The sequence below is a fragment of the Dysidea avara genome, chromosome 12 (assembly GCF_963678975.1).
Source record: "Dysidea avara chromosome 12, odDysAvar1.4, whole genome shotgun sequence".
Lineage (NCBI taxonomy): Eukaryota > Metazoa > Porifera > Demospongiae > Dictyoceratida > Dysideidae > Dysidea > Dysidea avara.
In genome coordinates this window covers 1,561,382-1,580,033 of record NC_089283.1, presented here as the reverse complement: position 1 = coordinate 1,580,033, position 18,652 = coordinate 1,561,382, and the positions used below count along the sequence as shown (strand labels likewise).

The 18,652-nt window shown below is 38.3% G+C and overlaps 1 protein-coding gene across 1 annotated transcript; it reads left to right on the top strand.

Annotated features, from left to right (window-relative positions):
* The first annotated feature begins 3,307 nt into the window (after nucleotides 1-3,307).
* Nucleotides 3,308-8,397, top strand: LOC136240950 (uncharacterized). Its single transcript, XM_066032045.1, has 2 exons — nucleotides 3,308-3,461; nucleotides 3,522-8,397. The coding sequence occupies exon 2, from the start codon at nucleotides 3,559-3,561 to the stop codon at nucleotides 7,492-7,494; it is 3,936 nt and encodes a 1,311-aa protein (XP_065888117.1). The 5' UTR covers nucleotides 3,308-3,461; nucleotides 3,522-3,558; the 3' UTR covers nucleotides 7,495-8,397.
* The last annotated feature ends 10,255 nt before the right edge of the window (nucleotides 8,398-18,652 follow it).

Genomic DNA, 18,652 nt, shown 5'->3' with positions numbered 1-18,652 from the left:
GGGAGATCAGCTAGAAGAAGTTACCTTGTAGAGAGTTCAGCTACAAAGAAACCATCATGTAGAGAGTTCAGCTGCAAACAAATCACCCTGTAGAGAGTTCAGCTACGAACAAATCACCATGTAGAGTTCAGCTAGAAACAAGTCACCCTGCAGAGAGATCAGCTAGAAACAAGTCATCCTGTAGAGAGACCAGCTAGAAGAAGTTCACCAGGTTATAGGAAAATGCCCTCTTTTAGAAACACTTCTGGTCTAACTTATTCATACTCATCTCCTTACAATTTAAAGGGACAGCATACTGTGGATTTATGTTCATAAAGAACTTGCATAAACTACATACCCTCTCATATTATAGCTTATCAAATAAATAACACACATGCATTGTGTTAAAATCTATACTTGAAGTGAGAATATATAGTCTATATAACATCATTCTCAAATCTCACACTGTAGCTATGTTTATTGAAACCTTAGTGTTCCTTAGTTACCTTAGTGTTCCTTAGTTACCTTAGTGTTCCTTAGTTACCTTAGTGTTCCTTAGTTACTTTAGTGTTCCTCAGTTACCATCATCTATTTGAGGAGAAACATTTATTGCATATACTACTTTGTACATAACATCAACAACATGTCTAATACTAGCTGCAGTCATTTCAGTCCCTAGCCAGGGATTTTTTCTGCATTCAGCATAGTTTTCAGTTACAGTTTCTGACTTCCTGCTTCACAGGCTTACTGTTAGCCTCCTTGCAGGTCCCTAGAGGAATAGCCGTATGGCTATTTACTGAACGGACTGTAGATCACCATATACTGGATTGTTCTTGACACCAGCTCCAAATAGAAAACAATTGTATTGTATTAATGCTTTACAGTGACCAGCACTGAAGGTCTGCAGCAACAATATACATTATCTCATTAATCCAATAGAAGAGGGAATTACTACTCCCGGTGTAAAAATTTGGGGTGCTTAGTTATTGATTTAAGATCACTCCAAATATGGAAATGATGTTTCAATAAATGTTTTATACATGTGGGTATATGTTGTCATATGAAAGGTTTCAAATAAAATGGACACCCAGATGCACTGGCTTAAAAATCTCCCTCACACACTGATTACCAGGATAGGAAAACATACACTCTCTGGAGTTGGAGTAGCTCAGCTCAACATGAGAGTTACAAACAAGTCACTACACTGATTAATATATGCTGCATATATTAATTAAAAGCTGTGTGATAAGTCATTATCTAGTATATATCAGGTAGACAGGGACATGTTGCCTATCCAATTCCATGATACAAATACATTTAAATATTATATATATATAGGGTCCTATTCTGAGTAATCACATTTCTGTCTTTCAATTCTGAATTCTCCACTAAATAGTAATATGTAGTAATAGAAACTTTACAGTACAGCATGAATAGAAAGAAAATAGGATTATAGTTAGCTACATAAGCTGCACTGAATTAAGGCCTACTAGCCTAGCAACCTGTGCTAGCAGCCAAATTGAAGAAGATAGTAACATTACTTAACTACGTAATTAAATTAATTAACGATTGCAATTATGGGTACAATGTTACAATGACTATAGGAGGGACAAAGGAAATGATTTGTAGAATAATTCCAAAGGTGTTTGTAAATCACTATAGCTACCTTGATTGTGTTCAAGTGTAAATTAATGTTGATAGGGTAGGGCATTCCAAAGCATAGGGAGTTGATTGAAGTAGAAGTTATGAATTTTCAGAGAATAATTTGTGAAGCAATTTGATGATCTTGTACTATGGTTACAGAATTTAAAATGTTAAAGTGATCGCTAATTGGCTGCTTTAGTATATCGTAATAATCAAGAGTATACATCAATGGAAGGAGTTTCAAATTAAGTAAACAAATTTTATAATCAGAAGTGTAATCATACATAGTGGCACAGAAGGAGGAATTAGACACATAACTCAGTATTTGTCTAAGTACGTGTGTCATAGGCGGTGGAGACGGGGGGGCCAGGGGGGCCATGGTCCCGCCACTTTTTTTGAAAGATCGAGATATTCTAATAGAACAGTCAGGATCTGGATACTCTAATAGAGCAGTCACAGTATCAGAGAAGCAGTGTAGCAAATTACTTAGCTACGTATGTGTAGTTATAAATAAGGAGATGTAATTGGTGGAGAGCAGCTATTGTCAGCAAATTGTGACCTTTTTTTTTTTGGTCTTCAACTTATAGCTGGCCTGGCCCCCTCACTCTTTGGCCTCCTCCACCGTCCCTGGTGTGCGTGCATAGTGTAGTGTGTGTGTGTGTGTGTGTGTGTGTGTGTGTGTGTGTGTGTAGTGTGTGTGTGTGTGTATAGTGTGTGTGCTGGCTTTGTAGAAAAGAGATTACATCCTTAATTGCTGTGGTAGTAGCACAAAATACTGACTTCTACAGTTTTGTAGTAGTGCAGACAGTCAAACTTTGCAAGGAATTATAAATATTCTGGTTTTGATGTTTTTGACAGTGTACAGAATCAATGTGTTGTCTTGAGTCAAGAGGGTAGGTCAACTCTATAATACCCATCAATGAAGAAAGAGAATTATTGATAACAATATCTGGTCAATATAAGGTGTGACCAGCACAGTCGAAGGTATGGTTTCCTGTCGCAATTCATTAAAGCAAAGTCACTGCAAGTCAGCAGCCACTGGACATCCACCCAGAATGAATATGAGCTGTAGTCAGTCAGTTGGAATCATACACCTGGTCATACAATGTATATACATTTTATGTGCCAGTAATGCAGGTGTACTACAGTGGGTAAAGCATAAGAGGACTGGAGCAGAAAGGAAAGCTGCCCAGGGTGGAATTCATTCTGCAAGAAGACTCCAACCTAGAAACTATGAAGTCAGATTACAGATATAACAGCAACGTTTCATCTATGTTAGCAGATTTACAATGGCCTTCTCTCCAATAATTACAAAATTATAATCGTTGTTCACTCCTCATCAGTCCTAATAATTCCTAGCTACTTTTCTAACACTACCTTACCCACTCGCCACCACCACCTTTCCCACTCGCCATCACCACCTTCTCCAGTTTGAGATTCAGAACAAATTACAGTATCCATGATTGGAACAACCTAGCTACCCACTGACACCAATCTGTAGGAGTATTTTTGGATAAATTACTATTTGATTGGCATTTACTTTGTGACTCATTAAGTTTTTTCCCCCTGAATATATCAGTTTGTTAACTGTACATTTCAGTACTCATAATCATAATCATTGAGATGAGTTTCACACTCTAATGTAACGGCTTTGGTTAACAGGTTTTTGGCTGTCTTGTTACTGGTCGTGTTTAGATGATGTAATTCACTGTGCACGTGGAAATTCCTCATAGTCGTATGATTGTATGCGAGCTCACCTCAAACCTCCCACAGTCACCGCGTCGTCACGGCGATTGTCGAGCACTAGATTGTTGACAGATGCCAACATTGCAGTGCAGGTAAGTAGCTAGTCCATTAATATTTCTCTCGAATTTCAACTCCATTTTGGTTTAATATAGGGGCAACGATTAAATTAAACGATATAACAATAACAATATGGCCGATTCAGCAGTTGGCTTTCTACAAGTAGCACTTGGTATGGCGCTACTAGCCTTTTCCAGTGGATCTTTGATAACTGTAAACTCTAATGGAAATGACAGTAGGGCCTGTCTACTGGAACCAGGACTGCCCTGTTGCACACTGGAGTACGCTCTCAACCATGTTTCCACTTCATCACTTGTCGTCATTACATCTGACGTCACCATTAGTAAACCAGTGACCATCTCTGACATTATGAACATCACCATTGCTGGTAGTAACCTGGTGTATATCAATTGCAGTGGAGATGATGGTGGTATAGCCTTCATTGGTGTTATCAATGTGACACTAACTAACTTGTCATTTCTGAACTGTGGTGCTCAACGCAACAGCACTAGTCATTACTTTGACAGCACCACATTAAAGTTTGATCCAACTACTGTGGCTTTGTTTACAAGTGCACTGTATTTTAAACAGTGTAGTGATGTTACGATGCACCTTGTTAGTGTTGTTGGGACCAAAGGTATTGGGGTTACATTATATAATGTTGATGGCATTGTAACTATCAATAACTCAAGCTTCATCAATAACAGTTTTACAAACATCACATCAGGTGGCGGAATTTATGTAGAGTATTGTGAGAATGGTGCAGGTTGCAATAAAAATAATTCATATGCTACATACACCATCAGTGATTGTGTGTTTAAGAACAACAAGGCACATATGAACAAGACACTCACGCGCACTGCATTTATTGAACCATTCTCTGGTATACATTATGCCTTTGGGAGAGGAGGTGGACTATCTTTTTATTTCAGAGGTAGCAGTTTCAATAATTTCATAATGATAAGGAACTGTAATTTTATTGGTAACACTGCAGTGTGGGGTGCTGGTCTGTTTGCAGAGTTTATGGACTGGTCGAGTGGCAATAATGTAACAGTGATTGATAGCAACTTTATTCACAACTACTGTCCTTATGATACCTTAACTACTATCTATAGTGGGACTGGTGGGGGTGGAACAAGAGTAAATTTTGCTTTTCATAATGAAACTCACTCACCTCATAACAACAACATACAATTTACTGGCTGTTATTATAACAACAATGAGGCTTGGTATGGTGGTGGGGTGTCCTATTACACATTTATGGAACGTCCTACAGAAGCTAGGCCAATATCCAGTCAGACCAACAAATTATCATTCCTTAGTTGTAGCTGGATAGGGAACAAAGCAAGGCTGGGTGCCGCTGCTTACTTATCAGTATGGGAATCACTGCCTAATGGGTTTCTAAGCAGCCCAATATTCGATAACTGTTCCTTTTTTTCTAACACTGTCAACTCAAGTATGAATGGTCATGTCCAACAGTTGGGTGTAGGAGCGGTCTATGTCGATAGCCTAATTATTAGTCTTGTTAATGCTGTTACATTTACAGCCAATACCGGTACAGCTATAGTCGGTCATAATGCGGGCTTCAATGTTCATTCTGGCTGTGAAGTAGCCTTTTATAACAACACTGGTATACAAGGAGGAGCTATTAGTCTTTATTCTTCATGGATACAAGCAGATCAAGACTCTACAATAAAATTTGTGCACAACTATGCTTTTGATCAGGGTGGAGCTATATTTGCACAACTAATTGGTGGAGAAAGACAAATCTCAGAGCGAAACTGTTTTATACGATATAATAATTTGTCTGTACTCCCTCAGCATTGGAAGGCAAACTACACATTTGTAGCCAATTGTGCTGGTAATGGAGGCCACTCTATATTTGCAACAACTCTGGCCAGTTGTGTATGGTTTAACAATAATGGTGATAATTCCAACAGTTCCCTAAATGTGACTAAACTGTTACAAAGAGTGTTTATGTGGGAGAATGTATTTAGTTATGATAGCTGTAGTTGTGAGGTTGATGATTGTTACCACATTGCCACAGAGGCTACACAATTTAGTGTCAAAAACACCACACTGAACCTTTATCCAGGTAAAAGTCAGATATTAGAAGTCGGAATAAAAGACGATAGAAACCAACCTAGTAATGTTGTATTTGTTACACAGTTATCTAATGGTGATCACAATAGGACAGCTACAATAGATCCTCGATACAGGTATGTGTCAAATCCTGCTATCCTGCTATATGGTGAGCCCCATACCATTGTGACTTTATCACTACAACACAATGGAGCACAAAAGACTCTTAGCTACACTGTTAAGTTCCTTGACTGTCCCATTGGCTTCTTCCTAGATAACTACACTTGTAATTGCACTGCAGATTCTGAGGATAGGTTTATTCCAGGAATAGAAAGGTGTGATAGTCACTCCTACACATCGTATGTTGAGAATTTTTACTGGGTTGGGTTTGTAAATAACAAAATGGCTACAGTGTATTGTCCCTTGGGTTACTGTGCAAGAAATACAAACAGCTTTTTACGCAGACTTCAACCTAATGAAAGTGATAGCTCAGAGACAATTTTCTGTGCACCAGTCAACAGAATGGGACAAGTTTGTGGTGAATGCAAAGAAGATTTTGGTGTGGCTGCTAACTCTGATGAAAGAAAATGCATAAAATGTCAAAATGGAAAGCACTTTGGTTTGTTACTGTTTATAATATACGAGATATTACCCTTGCTATTGTTTTTCATGCTGTTACTCTATTTCAACATCACCTTAACTTCTGGATATTTTACTGGCTTTATTTTTTATGCTCAAGTGTTGAGGGCCATGAATATTTATGCAAACAACGCTATAGTCACTACCAAACTGCAAGATGTGCTTATTACCACATACAGATTTCTTTATGGCATGTGGAGTCTTGACTTTATAGAAACCATTACACCAGAGTATTGTATCCTGCATGGCATGAACACATTGGATGTGCTTGTCTTTGACTATCTAATTGCTCTCTTACCTCTACTAATAGTTGTGGTATTATTTTTGTTAACCAATTATGGTTACATCCTGCTTAAGCCATTCAAATTAGTTAAACTTAGTTGCTGTTGTACAAGACTAAGGAAATGTTTCCAGAATATTGATAGACATTTACGAGGTCATCAGCATTCATTGTTCATACATGGAATTGCTTCATTCTTGGTCTTGTCATACGCCAAATTCATTTTAATCTCATTTGACATATTACGGCCAGTACATGCAAGTGGGTTTGGTGGGAAAAGTGTAGCCACATTAGTATTTCTTGATGGAACTTCACAATACTTCGGCAACAAGCATTGTCTCTATGCCATTCCTGCCCTGCTAGCATTATGTATATTTGTTATTCCAATTCCACTAGTTTTGATACTTACTCCATTTTTGTACAAACTACAATGTGCCAAGTGTCCATGTAAACTAAGACGTGTTTGGTCATATTTCCCCACTACAAAGTTTAAACAATTTCTTGAAGAATTTTATGGACCATATGAACAAAAATACTGCTTCTATGCAGGTGTGTTATTTCTGTACCGTGTTTTGTTATTTGTGACCAACAATGCAGCTGACTCTTTAGGTTTTCAATATGTTTGTCAACAAATTTTGTTGATTTTCTTTATCATCATTCAGACCATTGTACAACCATATAGTACAATGTATAATATTGCCAACAAACTGGACACTTTGATATTCTGCAACTTGGCTTTAATAAATGCATTAACAATTTACAATTATTACAGTGTGCTCAATGTTTCTGATCAGACAGAAGTTGCCCTGTGGGCACAGTTGGTGTTGATATACATACCATTAGTAGGACTGATAGTCAAGGTGATATTATCACTGAAGTACAAATGGTTTGTTTGCCGACTACAGCCAGAATCAAGAGACAACATGGATAACACCAATGTGTACTTCTTGATCGAGTCCAACAGGAATATGTTAGCAAAAGAATTTGAAAATTCTACACTACCTGTGGCCATTAAAGAAAGCAACAGTAGCTTTATTGAGCCTTCCCCACATCACAAAACAATTTGATTCTTATAAGTGTGACAGATTGTGTGTGTGTGTGTGTGTGTGTGTGTGTATGTATGTGTGTGTGTGTACTGTATTAGTCTGTATAGTTATACCTGCATGCCCAGTGCTGACATATGCAGACTTGTAGTATGATGTGTGTGAACATGTAAGCCATATGGTTCTCTGATGCATTTTTGAGTGCTGTTGATTGTATTCATAATGTTTTGGTGTGAAGTAATAGCAAATGAACTGTAAACATTATGCATGGAAAGGAACTAATCTGCTGATATGGCATTACAGCATATACTAGTGGCACCTGCCAATAATAAAACTTATGGAATGTAGTTAATGAAGTCATGAACACAATTTTATTTTAGTCAGACTGAGCGCTATGAAGTACTTAATACTCAAAGAAATTTTAAAGTTAATATTAAATTACTTTTCATAGCTATGAGTTATACATACACACTATGCAGGTGTAGCTGTACAGTGTTGTTTGTGTGTGGTGTAATGTTTGCTTTTGTCTTGGTTTGTGTTTATATATGAATCTATGTTTAGTTTGTTGTTGTTCTTTGTATCACATCAACAAGGAGGAACGGCATTGTGCTGATTGTTGTGAGTATAAAACACACACACAAAATACAGAATAGTTTAGTGGTTGACTAGAAGCTACTTTATTTTGATATAAAGTCCAGAATCATTGTGACTCTTGTATTCTGCCACTCTGTTTGATTCCATCAGAAAATACACATTAACAAAACCTTCTTCATTATCATTAGTCTCAATCATGGTAGCTAAGTTTGATGGTGAGCAGAACAACAATAATAGCTGATGCTAAGCAGAGAACTAGGGAGATCAATGGAATACAAGCTATTACAAAACCAATATAGCAGTTGCTTCTATATAATCCCAAAGTAGTAGAGCGGCTAAGCGAAAAAAATCGTTCATTTTTTTGATAAAAGAGCACCAAACTTGGTACAAAGTTTGCTTAATTAGATATGGTGCCATTAAATTTACTAATTGTATCATGCTCAAAGAACCTGAAAATAAAATAATAGAAAATGAATTAGGGAAGCCATAAAAGTGATACGTAGGAAATATACTGAAACTTTGCATCTGCATAGATGAGCAAGGGATGGTGATATCCAAAAGCTGATCAAGGGAGGTGTCCGTCCAGGTGATTAGCTTGCCATGTTAAGAAGCACGGAGAGCCGCAGTATATGAAGCCATAGACGTGTAATGTATAATTTCTATAGGATTGTGCCTGTACTTTTAACACAAAAACATTGGCTGAATTAGAAGTGTTTAAATAACAGCTTATTTTACCACATTTTTGATTGCATATGTAAAATTGAAACATTTCCATGTAATTTCAGCAAAATAAAGATTCCAGATGCACTTGTATGGTTTCCTGACCAGCTAAGAATAGGCATATAACCCAGTTTTAAAGCTTCAAAACATGCCTTAAGGCAATGAGTTTGATGTGGCACCGTATTAGTGTTGTTCCAGTACCAGCTTGTTATTTCAGTTCCAGTTCCAGTTATAAACCTTTGGAATTACAGTTCCAGTTCCAGTCTAGAACTATAACAGTTAGAATTAAAGTTCCAGTTCCAGTTCTGGAACCATAACCTTTAGAATTATAGTTCCAGTTCCAGTTCTGGAACCATAGCTTTTAGAATTACAGTTCCAGTTCTAGTTCTAGAACTACAACCTTTAAGATTACAGTTGCAGTTTTTAGTTCTGCATAATTAGTTTAGTGCTCCATTTCTAAAACAATGCACAGGACTATGGGTTTTGATTTGATTGTGTTATGTATCTAGGCAGGGCAACTACTACAAAACCAACTATACATGCAAGGCATTGATCCAAGGCTTTGATTATGAGGGATGATTTGAAGTTATTTATCAAACATTAAACTAGCACTAATATGAACATATTTCAGAATGACAGAAACACCTAGGTAGTGAGAATTATCAGTTTCACTTCAGTGTTGCATTGGGTGTATACAATCACTGGACTGGATCGTGGACTAGACCAGTGGACAGACCACATGAACTGGACCAGTGGACAGCCATGGACTGGACTAGTGGATAGACCATGGACTGGACAAGCTTCTTTCTTTTTATTGCAAGTATTTAGGAAACTGGTTGTAACTACAGTATTTTTTCCACAGCAGCACTAAATTTAGACTAACATGTAGGTGGACCTGTCAACCTACAGTTTGTATATGGAAAAGCAAGATCGACAGATAAACTACAGCTACTTAATTTTGCTTCCTCGAATGCCCATAATTTGTGTTAGAGGATGCATAATAATATTAAATGTTAAGAACAAGAAGGATGGTGGACGCACACACACACAGAGCTAAGAGTTTAACTGTAAATGGAAGTATTTAATACTTCCAATTTTTAACAGCTATTCTGTACGTGTTTCAATTCCTGCTCAAAACATTAACACAAGTTGTTATTTGTAAACAACCCCATGAACAAGTAATGTAGGTGGGAAAAGTTGATGGGCTCATTTGCATATTCTATACATGTGTAGAAATATCATTTCTTTTATAGCAGTATAGCTAAATTCAATATCTCAAAAGCATGGAAGTTAAAAGCCAAAATTGTCCTCAGAAACAAGAAAGAATTAACTCTAAAAATGGTAATGGTTTCTCCAAGCCTGAATATTTATATAAGGCAAGAGTCCAGTTGTCCAGTCCTCCAGTTCAGCCCAGTGTTTCTAGTTATATAACCTTTTGCATCATTGAACACTTATCAGTTCTTGCTTTTATCAGCACACTAACTGTAGTCGTGTAATGAGCATCGTATTTGCTATTTTTATTGATAATAACTAAATGATTATGACCAATTTCAGTTCCAGTATTAGTTCCAGTACTTGATAAATTTTCATTTTAGTTCCAGTTCCAGTTCCAGTATTGAGGAAAGTAAAATTATTGTTCCAGTTCCAGTTCTAGTTCTAGAACTGGAACTAAAATAAAATTGCTGGTACTGGAATTACTTTTAGTTCCAGTACTCAGTACTGGAACAACACTACACTGTATCTTAGTGTACCTTACTCAACTTCCACAGAAAATTTGGTGCTTTTATCACAAAGTGAACGATTTCATCAAAATTTGTTGCTTATAGCTGCTCTACTAAAGAAGGAGTATTCCTGTAAGCAACTTATAAACTGCACCCAGTAATATTCCATCAGTATGGTTGTTACACAAAAACACCAATACACTTTTAAGTTTTGGCACCTCTCCTATATATACCGCAATATTTATAGTTGCAATATTGCATGGACAAGTTTGTATTTCTTTTCTAGTATTTACTACTCCTAATCTGCACAGGGGCATGCCTAGGATTTTTAAAGGAGGTTTCCACTGGAAAGTAGATGCAGGGGTTTGGGGGTGCAGCCCCTAGATGCTGATGACAACCTAATTTTACAGGTTGTCAAAAGCCAGTAGCTATAGTCTGATTGCTACATAATATGTGACCGAATTTGCGAAAAGGTACCTTTTCCACACATTTTACATACCAGCAAACAAAATCCTGTAACACCTGACTCCTTACACTGATTAACTTGCTCTTAGTATCAAACTGCAGCCAAATACTGTTTTACTGTAGCTATACTCATGGAAAATTTCAGGCAATTATATGAAATGATCAAAAAGTTATGAAACATCAAAGTTCAAAAAACGGGTCAAATTTTTTGTGTGAAAAGGTACCTTTTTGCAAATATATATATAGATTGTATATATGTGAGTGGTTCAAGTAAAAACGAAACATTATGTATTTTGTATTTTGGAATTAAAAATCACAAGTGCAAAAGTTACATGACTGAACAATCTCATCATATCAAAACATATGTATGGGATTTGTCAAATCAAGCATTTTCAGGTGGTCAACATTAAAAGTTTTCAAACACTGGGTTAAAACCTTTAAAATTTAAGAATTATACATTAAATAAATCTAATATCTGTTTAATATCCTTTTTGAAACCTCAACTTGGTAAAACAGGCTGATCATAAAATCTCATCATTCCTTGTCATTTGTTGTCCAATACAAAATACATGTATTTTACACTACACGCAAAAACATTAATTTACAACCTTTAACTCACACAATTTCTACAGCACACCATACAATAAAAGAAAGCCCTTGAATTTCTCTATCCAATTCCGACCGTACAAATGGGAAAATGTCGCCATAGCGACAGTTATTTACTGCTGATGATGACATAATACGCGCTCCATACATTAACCTATTGGAAAATTTAATTATCCCGCCAGGAAAATCCCAATTTACAAGTTGTTATCCTCAACCAAATTCGCTAAATTTGGTATCATTCTACGCAGCGAAGGATGCTTAATAAGACTCCGACCGTACAAATTGTTAAACAGGTTAGTTTATAGAAATATGTTTAAAAACACGTGTTTTTACAAGCATTCTGAACACGTAAATTTCGCGGTACAAGGCTCCTTTCTAGCTTCCCCTTCGTTACTACACAAAGAATTTATATATGAATCGAATCGCCTTTCATCAAGGAATCTGATAAACCAAACTTCGTGTCTGTCAACCAAAGTACGCGGAAGTTATGGCGCCTTGTTTAGAGGACGGTGTTATTTTATATGAAACGGGCGTAACCCATTCGGAAATCCGGAATATCTTACACAAGTTTTGATATGTGTTGAAAATAGTTGAATGGTCAGTTGAGTTGAAAACGCTACATGCTATAGCAAAACCTGCCTTAGCAACCACCTGCATAGAAAGGCCAAGACTCTAAAAAGGCCAACTTTAAATTCCCAAAGTGAAAAGATAAGTTACAAATTAACTTCTTTAAAAGCAGCCACCTGTCTGTTAAGGCCAAGAAATTTTGGCCTAAAAGTAACTAGGTTAGACAGATTTCATTGTAATTCATTTACTTTTGTTAGTGTAGACAGCTAGCATATTGTGCACTCATAACTTTTTTAGCTAAACTTTTGCAATTTTCAACTCTAAAAAAGTCAAATACATGAAGTTCCATGTTTATTTGAACTGGTCACACATGTAGTAGTTGTAACATGGGCACAAATTATTTGCCTGAAATATCGTGTACGCGTGAGCACGGGAGTGCAGCCAGAGTGCGGGTGCATATATTTCAGGCAAATCACAAGTGCCCACGTTACAATTAATATATTCCACTTGGATGACTCACCTGTAAGTGCCGGCGGGGAAACTGCAGGAACGTGCGCATGCACACGCACACACACTACACACACACACACACACTACACACACACATTACACACACACACACACACACACACACACACACACACACACACACACACACACACACACACACACACACACACACACACACACGTACCTTGTATCATTGACATGTACAGTAATACATATAGTTATTGAAGAGTGTACTGTAGCAGTTCTAATTGTGTTGTCTACTTCAATATCATGCAGTAAAATACATGTATAATATACCTATTTCTAACTAGTTAGCTAGCTAACAGATTTGCTACAGATTACCAGTTAACATTACAATAGTTTACCCAGTATATCAAGAGCTGTGCATGGTAATCAATGACAGTGATGAGTACTCGTGTAGTTAAGAACCTAAAGTAAATGATTACATACAAAGAACCATGTACTTTGCAAATAATAATCCTAGCAGACTAATGGGATATTGCTGCAGGCGCAAGTTTTCATAAGCAACTGTAGAGGATTTTAAGTGTAATGTGAGGTGACTGTTCTATTAGAGTTCTTCACTGAATGCTCTATTAGAGTATCTCAATCTTGCATAACCAATTTTGGAGAGGGGCTGTGATCCTCCTACATGAATCTGCTACTACAATAGTGTACATTGATGTAGCCCATATAGCTATACTCATGCTATTTTTTAATTGCAAACAAATCAACAGCAACACTATGGCCTGGACTTTGTTATACCACTGAAAATTTGTACGGATTTCCTGAAACCCCTGGAAACCCCCCTCAATACACCCCTGCTCTTACAAGCTTAAGTATGATAGTATGTGCACATGCACATGCATGTATGTATTGCTGACATATGCAGACATGTATTTAGCGTGTGTACAGACACACACACACACATGTAAAGCCTTGACTTACTGAGTATATTTTTGAGTGCATGTATAGTTGATAATTTTTGGAGTGCAGTAAAACATAAATTTAAACTATATATCAACATCATTGCATATGGAAGGAACTGATCATGATCACAGTGAGAATGAGATATATATCATAACAATGGCACCTGTACCATGAATTAAGTCAATTATCTCATGCACACATTTCAAACAGTTGACCTTGATTTGCCAGAGTTGCCTATGCTATTCTAACACTTAAAAGAACTTCAAACAAATCTATTAATAAAAGAATATTTCATAGCTGTGAGATGTAATATAATTTCACAACAATGTCTGATGGTTGGCTAGAGGCTGTTATTGGCTTCAAAATATTAGCTGATTCACTGTGATTCCTATACTCTGCCACTAGTTCATTTCTGATGGAATCCATCAGAAAGTACACATCAACACAAGCTTCTGAATCATCCACACGACATCATGGTAAGTTTGTTGGCAGACAGAATGGATAATAATTGATGCCAAGTACAGAACTAGGTATATTAATGGAATATGAGCTATTGTTGACCCAATATAGCCTGATGGCAGTTAATCCCATGACTAACAAAGAAGTAGTATTTCTGTAAGCAACTTAAATAGAGTAATACACCAAGTAGCTAATATTCCATCAACATAATAATGCACTTGTCAATTTCATGCCCCACCCCCCCACCCCCGGGGAGGGTGGGGGAATACAGGAGATTTGACAAATCGTGGTGTCAAATTCCCCACTACTGGGGCAAAATCGGCTGTCAAATCCCCACTATGTCCCCACCCCCATAGTAGGGGATTTGACCACACCTCAAGGATGACTAAGCGCATATTTCATAGTAATAAACCTGCCCTGTAGCTAGTAAAATTATATAGCAAGTGCGATTTTATTGTTTAGAAATGCAACTACCGAAAATCAGTCAGTGAATTGGACAACTGTCAATTGCTCCAGGGGTGGGGACGAGAAGCAATGTCAAATCCCCACCTGGGGTGTGGGGACGCCCGGGGGTGGGGGGGTGGGACATGGAATTGACAAGTGCATAATTATTATTATAGTTGTACAGCTTTTACTCTAACACACCATTTAGTGTGGCAGGACAAAATGAGTAATAGTTTATGGCACAGTACAATTATACAATTGATAAAACTTGCATTAATCTCTCAGGGAAGGATTTACAGAGGTAACATTTAAAAACTTGTTAAGAAGATCGATATACTGTAATAGAGCAGTTAGGTGTCTATACGTACTCTAATAGAATATTCCTGTAAATGTCCATATGTTAAGGAGCTTAATTGGTGGAGTTTTTCAGACATTCTAACAGACAGTAAAAGCAAAACTGAGCATGACCTTACATTATACTGTTGGTGTACATGTGTTTAAAGATATAGTCTAGAACTCCAGTAATTTATCACTTGGGTATACAAAACGAACCCATGCTATGTATATTTGTAGTTTATGTGAATCAGCACTTCATTTATCCAGCATTAAAAGAATCAGCACATCAATATGCAGCAGCCATAAATTTACAAAATCAGTGTTTTTTATACTAGTAATTGTTTATTGTTTCTATAAGGTTTCAATTACATCAGGGTTGCATCATCACGCATCATCACCAGTTACTTATTACAGTCCCAGTTCTCAGCTACTTTACATCATCTCCTCGCCGGTATAAGCTCGACCCGAGCTTCTGCACTAGGCTTCTTTCGACTTCTTAGAAAATATCGGTGCTCATCATTGGTTGTATCTGTTGATGTGACTTCCTTAACTTGGGAAGCACTTGTTGGTGGAACTTCTGCTGGATTAGTTGAACTAGTCTGTGATGGCTCTGGTAATGACTCTGCTGGAAAAGTTCCTGTGGCTGTTGGCTCTGGTAGTGACTCTCTGTCCATGATCTTTGGTCCGGGTGTTGATTGATGTTTCATTTCAGCGTCCAGGTTCTCCAATTGCTTCAGCACTTTCTTTGGTGGTCTACCAGGTTTTGATCGCTTGTTCCCATACCAGAAGAAGCCTGTTGGTAAGGATGGAGGACAAGGTTGTACTCTGGATTGATGGACTTGAATGGCCGGATCATCAGGGAAATAAATCTTGGTCACTACAATATCTGGGTCATCTTGGGACACTATCCGGTATGGTCCATGCCAAGGCTGAGAGAGTTTCCTGTTTTTTCCAGTCTCATCTTGAGAAAAGTAGATTAATACCCAATCTCCAACTTGGTTTAGCTGATTTGTCATATTGGGTCTTGTACCGCTTCTGAGAGATCTTGTTAGCTTCTTTAGCTAGGTTCCTAGCAGTTGATAGGGACAGTACCATCTGTTCCCGATAATCATTCAGATTGGTAGCCTTCAGTGATCTGGTTGGCAGTAATGCAGCTTCAGTGGGAGTGCGACAATCAAAGCCATACAACAAAAATGATGGCTTCTCCCCTGTGGAACTGTGAGGGGTGTTACGATAAGCCCATAAAACTCCACTGAGATACTGGTCCCACTGCATCCCGAACTTAGCTGCGTGCTTCCTCAACATGGTCTTGAGGGTTCTGTTAAATCTTTCTATGGCCCCATTACACTGTGGGTGATTTGCTGTAGTGTTTAACTTCTCTATTCCAAGCATTCTACAGACATCTTTCATAAGATACGATAACAAGTTGGTTCCTCTATCAGACAAAACAGCTTCAGGTACACCAAAACATGGGACTATTTCTTCAACCAGTAATCTTGCTATACGCTCTGTCTTCTGGTCTGGAGCAGGGAAGACCATGGGCCACTTGGTAAACAGATCTTGAAAAACAATCACATAACGGTTCCCTCTAGTGGTGACAGGTAGTTCCATGATGTCTACTCCAAGTATTTGGAAGGGACGCTCAGTAGCAATGGGTTGTAGTAGTGGTTTCTGTCTCCTTCCTGTACCTTCTACTATGGCACACTGTGGACAGTTGTCAGCATACTTCATCACATCAGTATACATATGTGGCCACCACCAACACCGTATCACACTCTTGTACAACTTGGGTCCTGAGAAGTGACCAGCCAATGGTCCATCATGGTGTTCCTGCATTATTCTATGACGCAAATGCTGTGGCACCACCACTCGTGAAATCTCAGTCTGCTTGGGACCTACAAAGTATAGCACATTGTTACACAAAGCATACAGAGTTGACTCAGCTACTATTTTCTTGGCCAGAGTAGCATCTCCTGGTAGTGTTCCATCTCTTAGGTAGAGAATAATTGAACTCAGTTCTGGATCTTTCATCTGCTCATCACAAAATGCAGTACTATTATGCTCCGCTTCTCTGGGTTCCTCTTGTAGCACATCACTGATAGTGGCTGGTAGCTCACAAGAGATGGCTGCAACTTGTACCTCAGTGTTACTATCTTTATCTGAGGGTGCAGCCATGACCGGCTGTCTAGAGAGACAATCAGCATGTGGGTTCTTTTTACCTGACCGATGAATTATGTCAATGTGCTTGATGCCGCTACCATAGACTTTACTCCACCATCTCGCGTGTCTTCCAGTGAGGTTTGGTGCACCAAGAATGGCTCTGACTGCAGCATGATCTGTAAAAACAATAACATTATGACCATACAGATAGTAGCGGAAATGGGTAACAGCCCATACTACTGCAAGGGTCTCTAGATCGGTTATGGCATAATTTGCTTCAGCATTGGATATGGATCTGCTGGCATAAGCAACAGGATGTAGCTTCAGATCATCTTGATATTGCGATAGTATGGCACCCAGTCCCAGTTTGCTTGCATCAGTCTCCAGTGTGAAGTCCTTGGTAAAGTCAGGGTAAGCAAGCAGTGGTGAAGAGGACAGTTTCACTCTCAAGGATTCAAATGCCACTTCACATTCTGCTGACCAGCTAAACACTGCTCCTTTCCTAGTGAGGGCATGAAGTGGATGGGCTACTTTAGCATAGCCAGGAATAAACCTTCGATAGTACGAAGTCAAACCAAGGAACTGTCTCAACTGTTTCAAGGTGGTGGGTTGAGGAAAATTTCTCACAGCTTCCAAGTTACGATTATTGGGCTGGAGTCCACAAGGTGTCACAATATGTCCCAGATATTCAACCTCCTTGCTCAATAACTTGCATTTACTAGGGTTGAGCATCAGTCCAGCTTTCCTTAGTCGATCAAACACAGCTCGAAGATGTTTGATGTGATCTTGCAGAGTCTCAGAAAACACTATCACATCATCCAAGTAAACAGAGACAAATTCAACTGTAGATGATGTCTGTAATCCGGACAACACTCGCTGCATCAAACGTTGAAAGACTGCTGGGGCATTGGTAACCCCGAATGGCATCACTCGGAACTCAAACAAGCCCTTATGAGTGATAAATGCGGTCTTCTCCTGGCTGTCATCACTAACTTTAATCTGCCAGTACCCAGACTTGAGATCTAATGTACTAAAATACTTTGATTTCCCCAGTTGGTCAAGCAGGTCATTAATTCTTGGAAGTGGAAAAAGATCTGGCTTTGTTAGTGAATTCAGAGCTCTATAATCCACACAGAACCTAAGTGTTCCATCTCTTTTCCTCACTAATACGACGGGGCTTGCCCATGGACTTTCAGATGGCTGGATCACATTGTTTTGCTGCATCTTATTAAGTTGATCAGCTATCTCTTGCCGAGCCCCAAAAGGGACTCTTCTGACTGGTTGCTTCCTTGGCTGTGAATCTCCAGTGTCAATTTTGAACTCGACTAAATCAGTCTCTCCCCTTTCATCATCACTCAGGCTGAATACATCATGGTACTCAGATAAAATCTTACTCAACTGCGTGGACTTATCATCAGATAGCTCTCTGTTAGACTTTATTAAGATTCCTCTAAGCTGTTGCTGTCTCCATCGTATATGCTCATTAGAGCTAAGATGGTTATTGGACAATGTATTTATAGTCCATACGTTCAACTGTCCAGAAGCTGGTTGTAACGACTCTGGCACACTAGGTGAAGAAACATCAGAAATAGTAGCATCATCTTCAAAGCAACACTTCTGGTCTGACAATTGACTCTTCTCTATAGTTGATTCCACCTCCACCTCACTAGCAC